The sequence below is a fragment of the Heptranchias perlo genome, chromosome 28 (assembly GCF_035084215.1).
Source record: "Heptranchias perlo isolate sHepPer1 chromosome 28, sHepPer1.hap1, whole genome shotgun sequence".
Taxonomy (NCBI): Eukaryota; Metazoa; Chordata; class Chondrichthyes; order Hexanchiformes; family Hexanchidae; genus Heptranchias; species Heptranchias perlo.
In genome coordinates this window covers 30,710,203-30,722,541 of record NC_090352.1, presented here as the reverse complement: position 1 = coordinate 30,722,541, position 12,339 = coordinate 30,710,203, and the positions used below count along the sequence as shown (strand labels likewise).

The window sequence follows — 12,339 nt, the reverse complement described above, 5'->3', positions numbered from 1 at the left end:
TGCCACTTTGCACAGAATTACTTGCAGTTTTGTGCGATGGATTTGTTCCAACTAGAATCTGGGTTCAAACAAAGACATTTCACACCCTTAGGGGTGTTGGATAGAAAAGACTTTCATCTCATCACGGGCTGGAATCAAATCCAGTTTTCAAAAGAAGAAGAATTGTTTGATTCTGACCCATTGTCCAATTCCCTGTCCACTTATTTTTCCGGTACAAATTTATGATCAATAAATCACTCTTGTATTCAAGACTTTTGCCTTTGTTGTCATGAACTGCATCCTCCTACTTTGTAGAGTTTTGTTTATTTGGGTTTAAACCCCAAGTCACTGTCTGTCCTGTGTAGCCCAGGATTAGAGCCTAATGAGCAGGATAAAGGTTAAGATATGAGTTTCACTTACACAACAAAACTGATCCTTAACATCAGAAGACAAAGTTAGAAGGAAAGATAAAGAATCTTGTGTCTTTCGGCCTTGAATAGTGATGACCTTTTCGAGATATTTAAGATAGTAAATGGTACCGAAACGTTAAATGCAAAACAACTCCTTAAAATTAAACCGTATCAGTAGGACAAGGGTCCACAGGCTCAAACAAGTAAAATTCAAATTAGATTTCAAATTTAGAACTGCTGTAGAAATAGTGATCAACTTATGAGGTAGGGTTTTTGTTTTTTCTTATCTTCACGCTCTTCCATTGGAACAGTGTGAAGTAGTGGAAGGATTCGCAGACTGATTAACGGTCTGACAGGCCTTGATATGAATGCTCCTTCCATGGCCGTAACCCTCATTCCAGACGTTAGGGCTGTTAGTCCTATATGGTAGGAGGGTTTTTTTCTGGGCTCCCACCACCCAGGCGATGAAGTGGAGGGGAGCGGGTATCCCTGCTGGATGGCAACCCAGGATTTGGAGCTGGGACTGTCTGGAGCGGGGTACGAGCCCTGCACCTTCTGGATCAGAGGCGGGAATGCTACCATTAAGCCAAAAGCTCGCTCCATGAGGTAGGATAAAGGAGGAAAAAAACTCTGGAATGGTTTAAGAGATAGCCGGAAGCTGTGTTGGGAGGACTGGATGGAGGAGCCGGGATGAGCCTAAAGCTCTTCCTCATCCATATCAACCTTGTGACAATGATTTGAACTGAATGAAGGGATAATGGAGGAAAGTGTTCGCTCCACATTCCTACATCCATTCCAATTTCCTACTAGCAGCATTTCAGAAACTGCCTCAAGGTGAAGTTGAAGAACGTATTTGCTGAGTTCCATTTAATCGTTTCAATAATCTAATACACAATGAACTTCCGTGACTCTGTAGAGCTTACAAATGTACTACCCATTACATAATAAGGCAGTTTGTAGCTCGAGCCATGAAAGTAACCAGCCCCTGAACCCTTCATGCTCAGAGAATGGTTGAATGGGGTTTGCCTGTCCGTTCCCTTTTATAAAGCTATTTGTTCCGAATTTCAATTGATCTTTTTTCAAATCAAATACGATAGCATGGGAGCAAAGCAGCAGAGAGTGAACGGTATTTTTGATTGTGTTTTCTCGTGCCTCATGCTTTGAAAGATGCTGCAATGTAAATTAGCCATCAAAGTGATAGGTCAGGAACACGGGTCTGATGGAGAAAATTGGCACCTGATCCCGGTGGAGGCCTGAATGTTGTGCAGCTCACGCAATCTTTTAGATGTCACTTGGTGTGTGTTCATCATCAATGTTAACAAGGGTCAGCAACAGAAAAAAAAATGAATATAGAGCGGTGGTACCCATGTTTCTAATCTACCACACAATTAGTGACTGTTCTTTTTGCCACATCTGTAGTTGTTCATCGTCATTGTTTGAGGAAAGACGGAGGTGGGCCAGAGAGAGGGTAAACTGAAAGCCAAGTTACCCTGGCATGTTATAGGTGTGACCCGCTGAGGTGATAGGTCAAGAGTGGCAGAGATCTGGTAAGAGGTTACCTCTCCAAGCTCAGATTAGGAATTGTAAATCTTACCATTTGTTTGGTTCTGATTTCTGTCCTTTCTTGGCCTCCCATTATCCCCCAATAAAAACCAGGATTTTCTATTTATTTTACCGGGATTTGAACCGCAAATGCTTTTTCTGGCTTCCCAGTAATCTGCACTTTCTCTTCCTTCCCTTGCCTTCCAAAGTTATGGAGTCCTAAACCCAGGAATCTGTCATGTTAGGGACGGACACTCAATGTTCGTACAATGTTTCTCTGTCCACTATTTCAACACAGGCACCGACTGCATTCTTTTTAACCAGGTTAACAACTCCATTAAAATAGCAGTCAGGGGAATGTCTTATTTTTTTTATTCGTTCATGGAATGTGGGCGTCGCTGGGAGGCCGGCATTTATTGCCCATCCCTAATTGCCCTTGAGAAGGTGGTGGTGAGCCGCCTTCTTGAACCGCTGCAGTCCGTGTGGTGAAGGTTCTCCCACAGTGCTGTTAGGAAGGGAGTTCCAGGATTTTGACCCAGCGACGATGAAGGAACGGCGATATATTTCCAAGTCGCGATGGTGTGTGACTTGGAGGGGAACGTGCAGGTGGTGTTGTTCCCATGTGCCTGCTGCTCTTGTCCTTCTAGGTGGTAGAGGTCGCGGGTTTGGGAGGTGCTGTCGAAGAAGCCTTGGCGAGTTGCTGCAGTGCATCCTGTGGATGGTACACACTGCAGCCACAGTGCGCCAGTGGTGAGGGGAGTGAATGTTTAGTGTGGTGGATGGGGTGCCAATCAAGCGGGCATTAAATGTTCATCTGTTAATATCGCCAACAGTCATTTCTAGACTTTAGTGTAAAAGTTTTCACACTTGCACACACAAGGAACACATTGGGAATGAGCTCCTGCACTAAACCCCCGTTTGAACTGTGTAAGTAGATTTTTTTTCCCATTCAGCATTTGGCTTTTCCGCGCCCCCCTCCCCCGTCCTCCCCTCCCTCCCCCGTCCTCCCCTCCCTCCCCCGTCCTCCCCTCCCTCCCCCGTCCTCCCCCCCCCCCCCCCCCCCCGTCCTCCCCTCCCTCCCCCGTCCTCCCCTCCCTCCCCCGTCCTCCCCTCCCTCCCCCGTCCTCCCCCCAACCACCTTTTCTTTGAAAAGATCAAACTAAAGCCCTAAGGAATTCCTCGGAAATGTATTCAAAAATAAAAACTAAGATACCAAATCTCTAGGTTGAGAGAGAGTTCCACGGTGCAGTGAGCATTGTACATAGGTAGAACTTTGAGTGATTGATTCTGGATACAGCACACCTCTGTTAAGATGTATTTGTATCACTTTTCATATTTTTTTCATTCTCAGGATGCGGGTCTCATTGACAAGGCTGGTATTTATTTCCCATCCCTGGTTGCCCTTGAGAAGATGATGGTGGGCCTTCTTCTGATACGACCGAGTGGCTTGCTTAGGCCACTTCAGAGGGCAATTAAGAGTTAACCACGTTGGTGTGGGACTGGAGTCACATATAGGCCCGACTGGGTAAGGATGGCAGGTTTCCTTCACTAAAGCACATTAATGAATCAGTTGGGTTTTTACGACAATCTGTTATTGATACCAGCCTTTTATTTCAGATTTTAAAAATTGAACTCACATTCTCTGGGTTATTAGTCCAGGCCTCTGGGTTACTAGTTCAGTAATATAACCACATATTAATAATTTGTCTTAATGTCTTCATTGGCGTATGCTGTGAATGCGGTTAAATTGAGATCAGCTTCATGTCACGATGATCATATCCAGCTTCTTTCTCTTCACTTTCATCATTTCTTCTGTCCCCAGAGGCCCAAAGTGGTTGTTGTACAAACTAACAAAGAAAGATATCATTCAGATTTCATTATTGCAGCCTGTCGAAGGATGTCATTACTCAGAGCAAAATTATCTAATTGAACATTTCCATGATCTACATATGTTTGTTTTTCTATTTTTTTTTCTTTATCTTTATCCTTTTAACTCGTGATCCATTCCCAACAAACCTCCGTTGATGCCCTTCTGTGGCCAGCCTCTAGGGGGCAAGTGAGAGCAGCTTCAGGTGGTTCACTCTTGTGATTTTTACCGGCCTTCCTGAGAGGGTGTAATATCAGGCTTGGGACAAGGCCATTGAAGCTCACCCTTCTAGTACATTAACTCTGCCATTATGGCATCTAATTGTACTTTGAACAACTCCAATGATTTATCTTGGTAGATTATTCCCAACATAGGAGCACTTCACCCGACAGAACCCAATCAGTCACGGACCAGGAACTTGGGGGGGGGGGTGGGGTGGGATGAGGGTTGCATTTTGGGATACAGTATATGAGTAATTTGAGACATGACCTGGTGAGTGTAGCTTGGAAGGAACAGGTGACCTTGGACCTATGGTTCTCAAAGCTCTCCACCACATTGAGCATCACCCATAAATACAGCATCAAGAGCAGGAAACCTGCACACAGAGTGTGGCTGGAGGAAAGGTTTATCAATCACTTACTTGAGTTGTTTAAGAACTATATTGGACATTAATGCTTTGGATAAAGAAAAGGCACCTTCATCTTCAATCATATTCTCTGCCAACCTGTTAACGACAAAGAAGAACTTAAAAGCCAGGGATCATTTAAATTACTTCAGATTGTGTGAGGCTGCATGTGGTGCTGTATATGTTAATCTACTACGACACCAAAGCAGTAAAATTCGACTTGGGCGAGGACGTAAAACGGGTTTCTGGCGCTTGTAATAGATCCTGTCCAATACTCCATGCCATTAACTTCAATGGCACTGAATATCAAGCAGGACGTATAAGCGCCAATGGTTAAATTGAAGACACTGAACTCCCCACCTTTATGCCTGAAGGAGACATGAGCTCTGGGATTTACTGCTGCTGAGATTGGCAGCCAAGTGCTGAATGCATTCACGTGATGTCCTTCTGTCCGCAGCTTTAATGCAGATTTTGTTTATTATAAACTGTTTATTATAAATGGGTTCGCACCGCTGCTAAATTCATGGACAGAGGAATGTCAAGCAGACTATTGAGGCCTTAGTCAATTGAAACAAAGGACAGCTGTGAATGGCCTCAAGGACAACAAAATAAAATAACCATGAATTCTTGAGTGAGCTGGCAGAGTAGGTCTCATTTAAACAGTGCTCGGTGTTCATTGCTTCTGTTGCCGAGAGCTGCAGTGTTTTCAGACATGTAGGTGATTCCATGAGCTATCGTTCCCAGCAGGGAGCGGTACTCACAGGGAGCACCTCTCGGAAAACTGTGGGCGTGAGGCGTTGCTGCGGGCCCATGGTTTTCCGTCAATCCATTCTGTCCAGATCATGGAGTCGCCACTATGGCTCTTCACATGTGCTGATCGCACCCTCTTGCCATCAAGCACTTTGTTGACAGTTTGCTGCTTATCCCAAGAATGGAAGAACATAATCACCCAAGTCTTTGCTCCATGAACGTGTTATTTTATTCATCATCTCGTGCTCTCAGTTCGCCCATTTTGCAATTTTTAAGTTATTTATTTAGTTTCAATTTTTTCCCTCCCCTTTCTAACATATGGCCAGGAAAAGCATGGAAATGGACTTGGGGGACTGACTCTCTCTCTCCCCCTCTTTCTCTTTCTTTCCCTCTCTTTTTCTCCTTCTCCTCTTTCTCTTTCTTTTCCTCTCTTTTTCTCTTTCTCTCTCTCTCTCTTTCATTCTCCTTCTCTCTTTCTATCTCTCTCTCTCTCTCTCTCTCTATCTCTCTTTCTCTTTCTCCCTCTCTCTTCCTGTGCTTCCTTCCAATGACCAAGATTTGGAATTCACCATGTGTGGGAATTTTCTTTTCTTTGATCACATGATACAGGCAATGCTGGCAAGACTGCATTTTATTGCCCATCCCTAGTTGCCCTGAAAAGGTGATGGGTCACCGCCTTGAACCACTGTAGTCCTTGCGGTTAGGATGCACCCACTCCAGAATTAGGTCAAAATCCTAGAAATCCCTACCTAACAACAATGAAGGAACAGCGATTATATGTCCAAATCTGGATGGTGTGTGACTTGGAGGAGAATTTGAAGGTCATGGTGTTCTCATGATATTGCTGCTCCTGTCCTCCTTGGTAGTAGAGGTAGCAAGGCTGGGAATTACTGACTAAGTAAGCATTAGTTTCGATTATTAACCCACATAATTGGCTCAGTGCATTTGCACTCTCGCCTCTGAGTCAGAAGGTCATTGGTTCAAGCCTCACTGCAGAGACTTGAGCACATAATCTAGTTACCCTCGCAGTCAAATTGTTCTGACAACTTTCTTAAAATGTATAAAGGCAGCACCGTCCATAGGCTGCACTGTCGGAGGTGCCGTCTTTTGGATGAAACATTAAACCGAGCCACTATTTGGCTTCTTAGGTGGACGTAAAATATTCCATTGCACCATTTGAAGAAGAGCAGGGGAGTTCTCCCCGGTGTCCTGGCTAAAATTTATCCCTCAACGAACACCACCAAAAACAGATTATCTGGTCATTGATCCCATTGTCGTTTTTGGGATCTTGCTCTGCAGAACTTGGCTGCTGTGCTTTTTTACATTGTAACAGTGACTACATGTCAAAGGTACATCACTGGATGCAAAGCGCTTTGGGATGTCCTGAGGTTGTGAAAGGCACGATAGGAATGTAAGTTCTTTCTTTAATAATACTCGATGGCACCGCCTACTGGAATTCCATTGTGCTGTGCCACCATGCCCATCGTGGACACCATACCCAGCGTGGACACCATGCCCATCATAGACCATCATAGGACACCATGCCCATCGTGGACTATCGTGCCCATCATGTCCCATCATAGACCACCATGCCCATCATAGACCGCCATGCCCATCATAGACCACCATGCCCATCATAGACCACCATGCCCATCATAGACCGCCATGCCCATCATGGACCACCGTGCCCATCAAGGACCATCGTGCCCATCAAGGACCATCGTGCCCATCATGAACATTGTGCCCATCATGGACCATTGTGCCCATCATGAACATTGTGCCCATCATGGACCATCATGGCCACCATGCCCTTTATAGGACACTATTGAACATTTTTGTTTTCTTCCTCCTTTAATGCTGAAAATGGAAGACTGGCACTAAGGCACGATTGGGTAGAAGGTCCAGTCAATAATAAGTAGAGCGGTTGATTTGATATCAGTCGGATCCACTCAGAATTTGACATATAGACTGTCTCCAGGACATTGCAGCACTTGGGTATCAAATCAAACTACATGGAATAAATAAAGGAATTTGATTTGTTGCAGGATATTGGGCCAAACAAGACCACTGGCCCTAATAATGAGTTTACGCTGCCCTTTGACTAAAAGCAACTTAAACAAACTCAGGTACTTGTGCATTACTGTGCAAGAACCCGAGAGCATGTTCGACCAGATGGTCAATTTTAGTAATTCATTGTATCTTTGCACTGACCTCAGTCGATTTGATGTTCCTCAGACATCCTTCTTTTTAGGCAAATACCCATGCGATCTGGGTCCTAGCACGCAGATTTAAGGTGATTGGCAAAAGAATCAAAGTTGACATGAGGAAAAACTTTTTTACGCAGCGAGTAGTTATGATCTGAAATGTGCTGCCTGAAAGGGCGGTGGAAGCAGATTCAGTCGTGGCTTTCAAAAAGGAATTGGATAAATACTTGAAGGGGAAAAAATTGCAGGGCTATGGGGAAAGAGCGGGGGAGTGGGACTAATTGGACGGCTCTTACAAAGAGCCAGCACCGGCTGGATGGGCCAAATGACCTCCTTCTGTGCTGTTATAATTCTATGATTCTAAACAGTGCAATCAATAATCAATAGAACACTTGATCATCAAGGTGACCTATGTTTCTTTCACGGGGCCCCAAGCTGCAGAAAAAGTGCTTCCAACAGGAGGTCACTGCGATTCCGCAGCCACTGTTAACACTAGCATTGTGCGCTCTAGTTAAAGGTGATAGTATTATACAAACCCAATATAAGTGAGGGTACAATTCCGTTCTATAACGGCTGCTATTTCTTTCGCTCCTTTGTCTCCTATGCCATTCCACTGAAGTCTGTCCAGAAAGAAAAAGAGAAACTTAATTACCGATTACTTAACTGTTAAAAGGATAGTTTCTACATCAACTCACTTGTATTTTTAAAGCTACAATGTGGATCATTATTAAGGTATGAGAAACCCAGTGCAGTTCTCACCGTTGCAGTCATGTGCTGACATAGGGTTAGAAGCCTTAAAATCGATAAACCCGGCATCATCCATAATGGAAATGTTCCTGTAGCCTGGGTCCATTTCAGTAATACATTGGTTTGTGTGTTTACATCATCACCTCTGTCCCTGTGCTCCTGCTAATCACAGAGCCAGAATTCAGGGAGAAGTGGAGGGGTCACTGTCAGCCGTCCAGGAACCATGGAATTCCGACCACAAGCTCTGCTGCAGAAACCTGATTCTATTCCTGACACACGAGGAGGGGGTAATTTCAACGGAACCCGCCCGCCGGGAAACTGATGGGATCGAGTTTTCTGCCCCCGCCTGAAATTACCCTCCGTTGACTTCAGTGGAGAGTGAAATCGGGCGGGGTGTAAAACCAGTGTTGCACCTGATCCCGTCACTTTCCCGACGGGTGGGTTCGGTTAAAATTGACCCCCACGGTGTCACTGTCATTTTTGAAGTAGCAGTGTTTCCAGTTATATATTGAAAAGCTTGTTGCAAAACAATAATGGAACGTCAATAGCTTTAATGCACTTGTGTCGCTTTGGGATTTTCAACCATTTTACCATGGACGGGGTTGGGTTATGAATTATAAATTGAGCTAAAATAAGGTTTAAGATCGCCCGGGACGGAAGGAGAATCAGTTGGAGTCATCGCACATAAATGACGTGAGCTCACTGAGAGTTGCAAATGGCACAGAGAACATTTACCAGCTCTAAAAGGACACCTACAACTGAATAAAGCCCCTGCTTAAAATGAAATCAGCCTTGAATGTGGTCCAATCTTGAGTTCAGATGATGAGAACCCTCAGTGAGACGAGCACCTTTTAAACCATTACCCAGAAATGCATTGGTCTATGTAAGCCACTAACCATATCAGCAGATAACCTTGATTGTCTAAGTGCCTTGAAACTCACTGCTACACATTGATTATTCTATATTTACTTTACATTTTAATAGGAATTTGTAAATGGCCCAGCAGAAGTGGGACTCTAACTGTCATATTTAGGCGATCAATTATCGAGTCAGTTTACTGACTTAATCATATTGTCCCAGCATACATTTCACAATCGTAACGGACAAAAAGGCATCAATGTCAATTATAGACAGATTAATGTGATTAGAAGCTGCGTAAAGTGCCAGGGATGGTGTCTCCTGTTCCAACTTAACATTATTAATCCCGTCCTGTCGCAGCCAGTGATGTCAAACAAGTGGCTCGGACTGGTTTAACCCGTTAGCCCCGGTTTTCATTCATTGTTGTGTTGCTTCCTTCTCTCCTGCTGGGCCACCCTTTTCCACAAGACCTGGCACCCCTCCGATATCACCTGCGAGCATAGACAACGAGGGGGTCATTTTCCACGTTCTTACTACCGGCAGGGAGCCTTGCTCACCATCGGTGTATAACAGAAATCTGGTCTTGTGACACTTGGCTCTACCCAAAATGGATGGGAAATCGAGGGCAGTGCGTGCCTGAATTTCCAACGTGCAATGCATGAGGGCAAGGCTGCCAACTCAGATAATTACCCCAGAGTGTCAGCAGGCTATTCGACTGTGGGTGGCATGATCGCCAACTCAGATAATTACCCCAGAGTGTCAGCAGGCTATTCGACTGTGGGGGGCATGATCGCCAACTCAGATAATTACCCCAGAGTGTCAGCAGGCTATTCGACTGTGGGGGGGGGGGCCCGACAACCCTCTGAGAACTCTGTGTTCCTCCAATTCTGGCCTCTTGCGGATCCGTGACTTCCTTCGCCCCGCCATTGGCGGTCGTGCCTTCAGCTGTCTAAGCCCCGAGCTCTGGAATTCCCTCCCCAAACCTTTCCGCCTCTCTCGCCCCCTTTAAGAAGCTCGTTAAAACCTACCTCTTTGGCTGTGCGTTTAGTCGCCTGTCCTAATGTCTACTTCTTTGGCTTGGTGCCCCTGATTATGTCTGATTATGCCCCTGTGAAGTGCCTTGGGACGTTTCACCACGTTACAGGGGCTCTATAAATGCAAGTTGATTTCACGTGATGGTCAGATGTGCAATTTCCAGTAGGAGTCACCAGACACGATCGAGAGCAGGAACCCTGGCTGTTTTTTATATTTTCTCCCTACTTCGCTCTGAGGCACTGAGGCACCTCCAACTGTTCAGCACACACCAGGAACGGAAGCTCCAGCATTCTGGTTTGCATGGCTTCGAGCTACTTTGGCCGCTGCCTTTCTCCAGGGGGGTTTCCGCCGAATGTTCCGCCAAAGTCACGGCAGACGATCGGAGAACCTCCCCCTCCGGGGAATTTAATGGCGCGTGCGTGCCTCCAATTTTCCACGCACTGAGTTACCAGCTTCGGCTACGTTCCTGTGAAGAGACAACAGAGAGACGGTCGGGGGGCTTCCTCGTGAGAGGGGAGAGAGATCGGAGGGAGAGTCCCCCACCCTAGGCTGCTCTCGTATACCCACCCAGCAGCCAGCTCCACAGCTGGAGGCCACAAGCCGACAACTTTCGGGCATGGCGATAGGGACATCAAGGGAACGAGGGGAGGGGAAATAGGTTAAAGAAAGAAAAAGAGAATAATCAGAGACAATAATGATTCTCTGTTTAAACACACATCAGATGTTGTTATGCTGGTGGTTGCTAGAAGATAATTGGCAATTTAAGAGTCACCGAAACCATAAACAATCTTTTTTCTTTCGTGACACTTGCGGGCCTGTTGTGTATTTCAAGTGGTTTCTGTTTTTATTTGGCCTGTTTTCTTTCCCCCCCTCTCAGTTTGAATCACCATTTTGCTGCTCATTCTGGCAAATTTACTGATTATCCGTTGCTGTCTGGGAGGTTTTCAAATCAAATGTGGATGGTTTAAAAACCCTCACCATTTGTATGCAAGCGATAGGAGGTATCCGTGTTAAAAATTAGATAAACCAATATTGCTTGCTAAAGCACATTGTTTACTGGTCCTCTGAAAGAAACTATTACACTGCAGTAAATTCCCAAGGTAACTGTATCGCTCAGCATAGCTACTCCGTCCCCTGTGCTCCTGAGGACAAACATTAGATTACACAGCAAAATTTGGATTATACTGTATATGGAGACGTGCCTACTGCTGTGTTTTCATCTATATCTCTTATTCTCTTTCTCTCTCTCTCTCTAGAGGCAGTGTCACAAATGGCAAGTGACGTAAAGGAACTTTAATCTTTTTTCAAAGAGGCACAAATTATATTTTCACCGTTTACAGTCTGAATACATTTTGCAGCATTCTATATAAGGCTGGTACAACGTGTGTGGACAATGGTGTGAGGACAGAACCATACTTGGTTATCATGCAGCCCCCCTCTCCCCATGGTTGAATAACCTTTCTGGACTCACACATGAAAGTATGGCCACTTGGTCAACGTAAAAGAGGATTTCTAGTGCGCTTGAAACCATATGTCAGTGTCAGTCACTGCTTTTAAAGGAGGGTGGATGAAGATGAGTGTGTGGCGGAGACTGGTACTCACTCAACCTCCCTGATTGTGGTGTTCTCCAATAACATCTGGGCTAGACAAGAGATCCCCACGTTACCCAATGAGTTGCTGCGTAATCTGTAAAAAGAAGAAAGTAATTGGTTTGACAGCACTGCACAAACTGTGCCAAATCCCCGGGGAGTAGAGTTAATAAATTAAATTATCAAGGAATATAAAAAGAAACAGTAAAGTATTCTACAGACACATAAATAACAAAAGAAAAATCAGGATAGGGATAGGGCCACCAAGGAATACACACGATAAATTCACAGGTAATGACAGCGAAATGGCAGAAATATTAAATAATTACTTTGCCTCAGTATTTACCAGGGAGACTAACAGGGTGGGCATGACATTAGAAGAAGAGATCAAAAAAGATATAAAGACATTTAAGATAGAAAGGGGGGAGATAATTGATAAACGATTCAAACGTAGAGAGGATAAAACCCCTGGTCTGGATGGGTTGCATCCGCGCTAATGCAGTAGATGTAATATATTTGGATTTTCAGAAGGCCTTCGATAAGGTACCGTATAGTGGACTCCTGACTAAGGTCAGAGTGTGTGGAGTCAGGGGACAAGTAGCAGAATGAATAGCAAACTGGCTACAAAACAGAAAACAGAGAGTTGATGTTAAAGGTAGTTACTCAGACTGGCAAAAGGTGGGAAGTGGTAAGAATTGATGCTGAGATCACTGTTGTTCACCATTTACACATG

General features: G+C 44.8%; 1 protein-coding gene across 1 annotated transcript; it reads right to left on the bottom strand.

The window, feature by feature from the left end:
• Positions 1-3,536: 3,536 nt before the first annotated feature.
• Positions 3,537-11,675, bottom strand: LOC137299282 (leucine-rich repeat-containing protein 74B-like). The gene is made up of 4 exons (XM_067967944.1): positions 11,620-11,675; positions 7,914-7,997; positions 4,439-4,522; positions 3,537-3,778 (listed from the first exon to the last, which is right to left on the bottom strand). Exons 1-4 carry the CDS (start codon positions 11,652-11,654, stop codon positions 3,691-3,693), a joined length of 291 nt encoding a protein of 96 aa, XP_067824045.1. The 5' UTR covers positions 11,655-11,675; the 3' UTR covers positions 3,537-3,690.
• Positions 11,676-12,339: the final 664 nt, after the last annotated feature.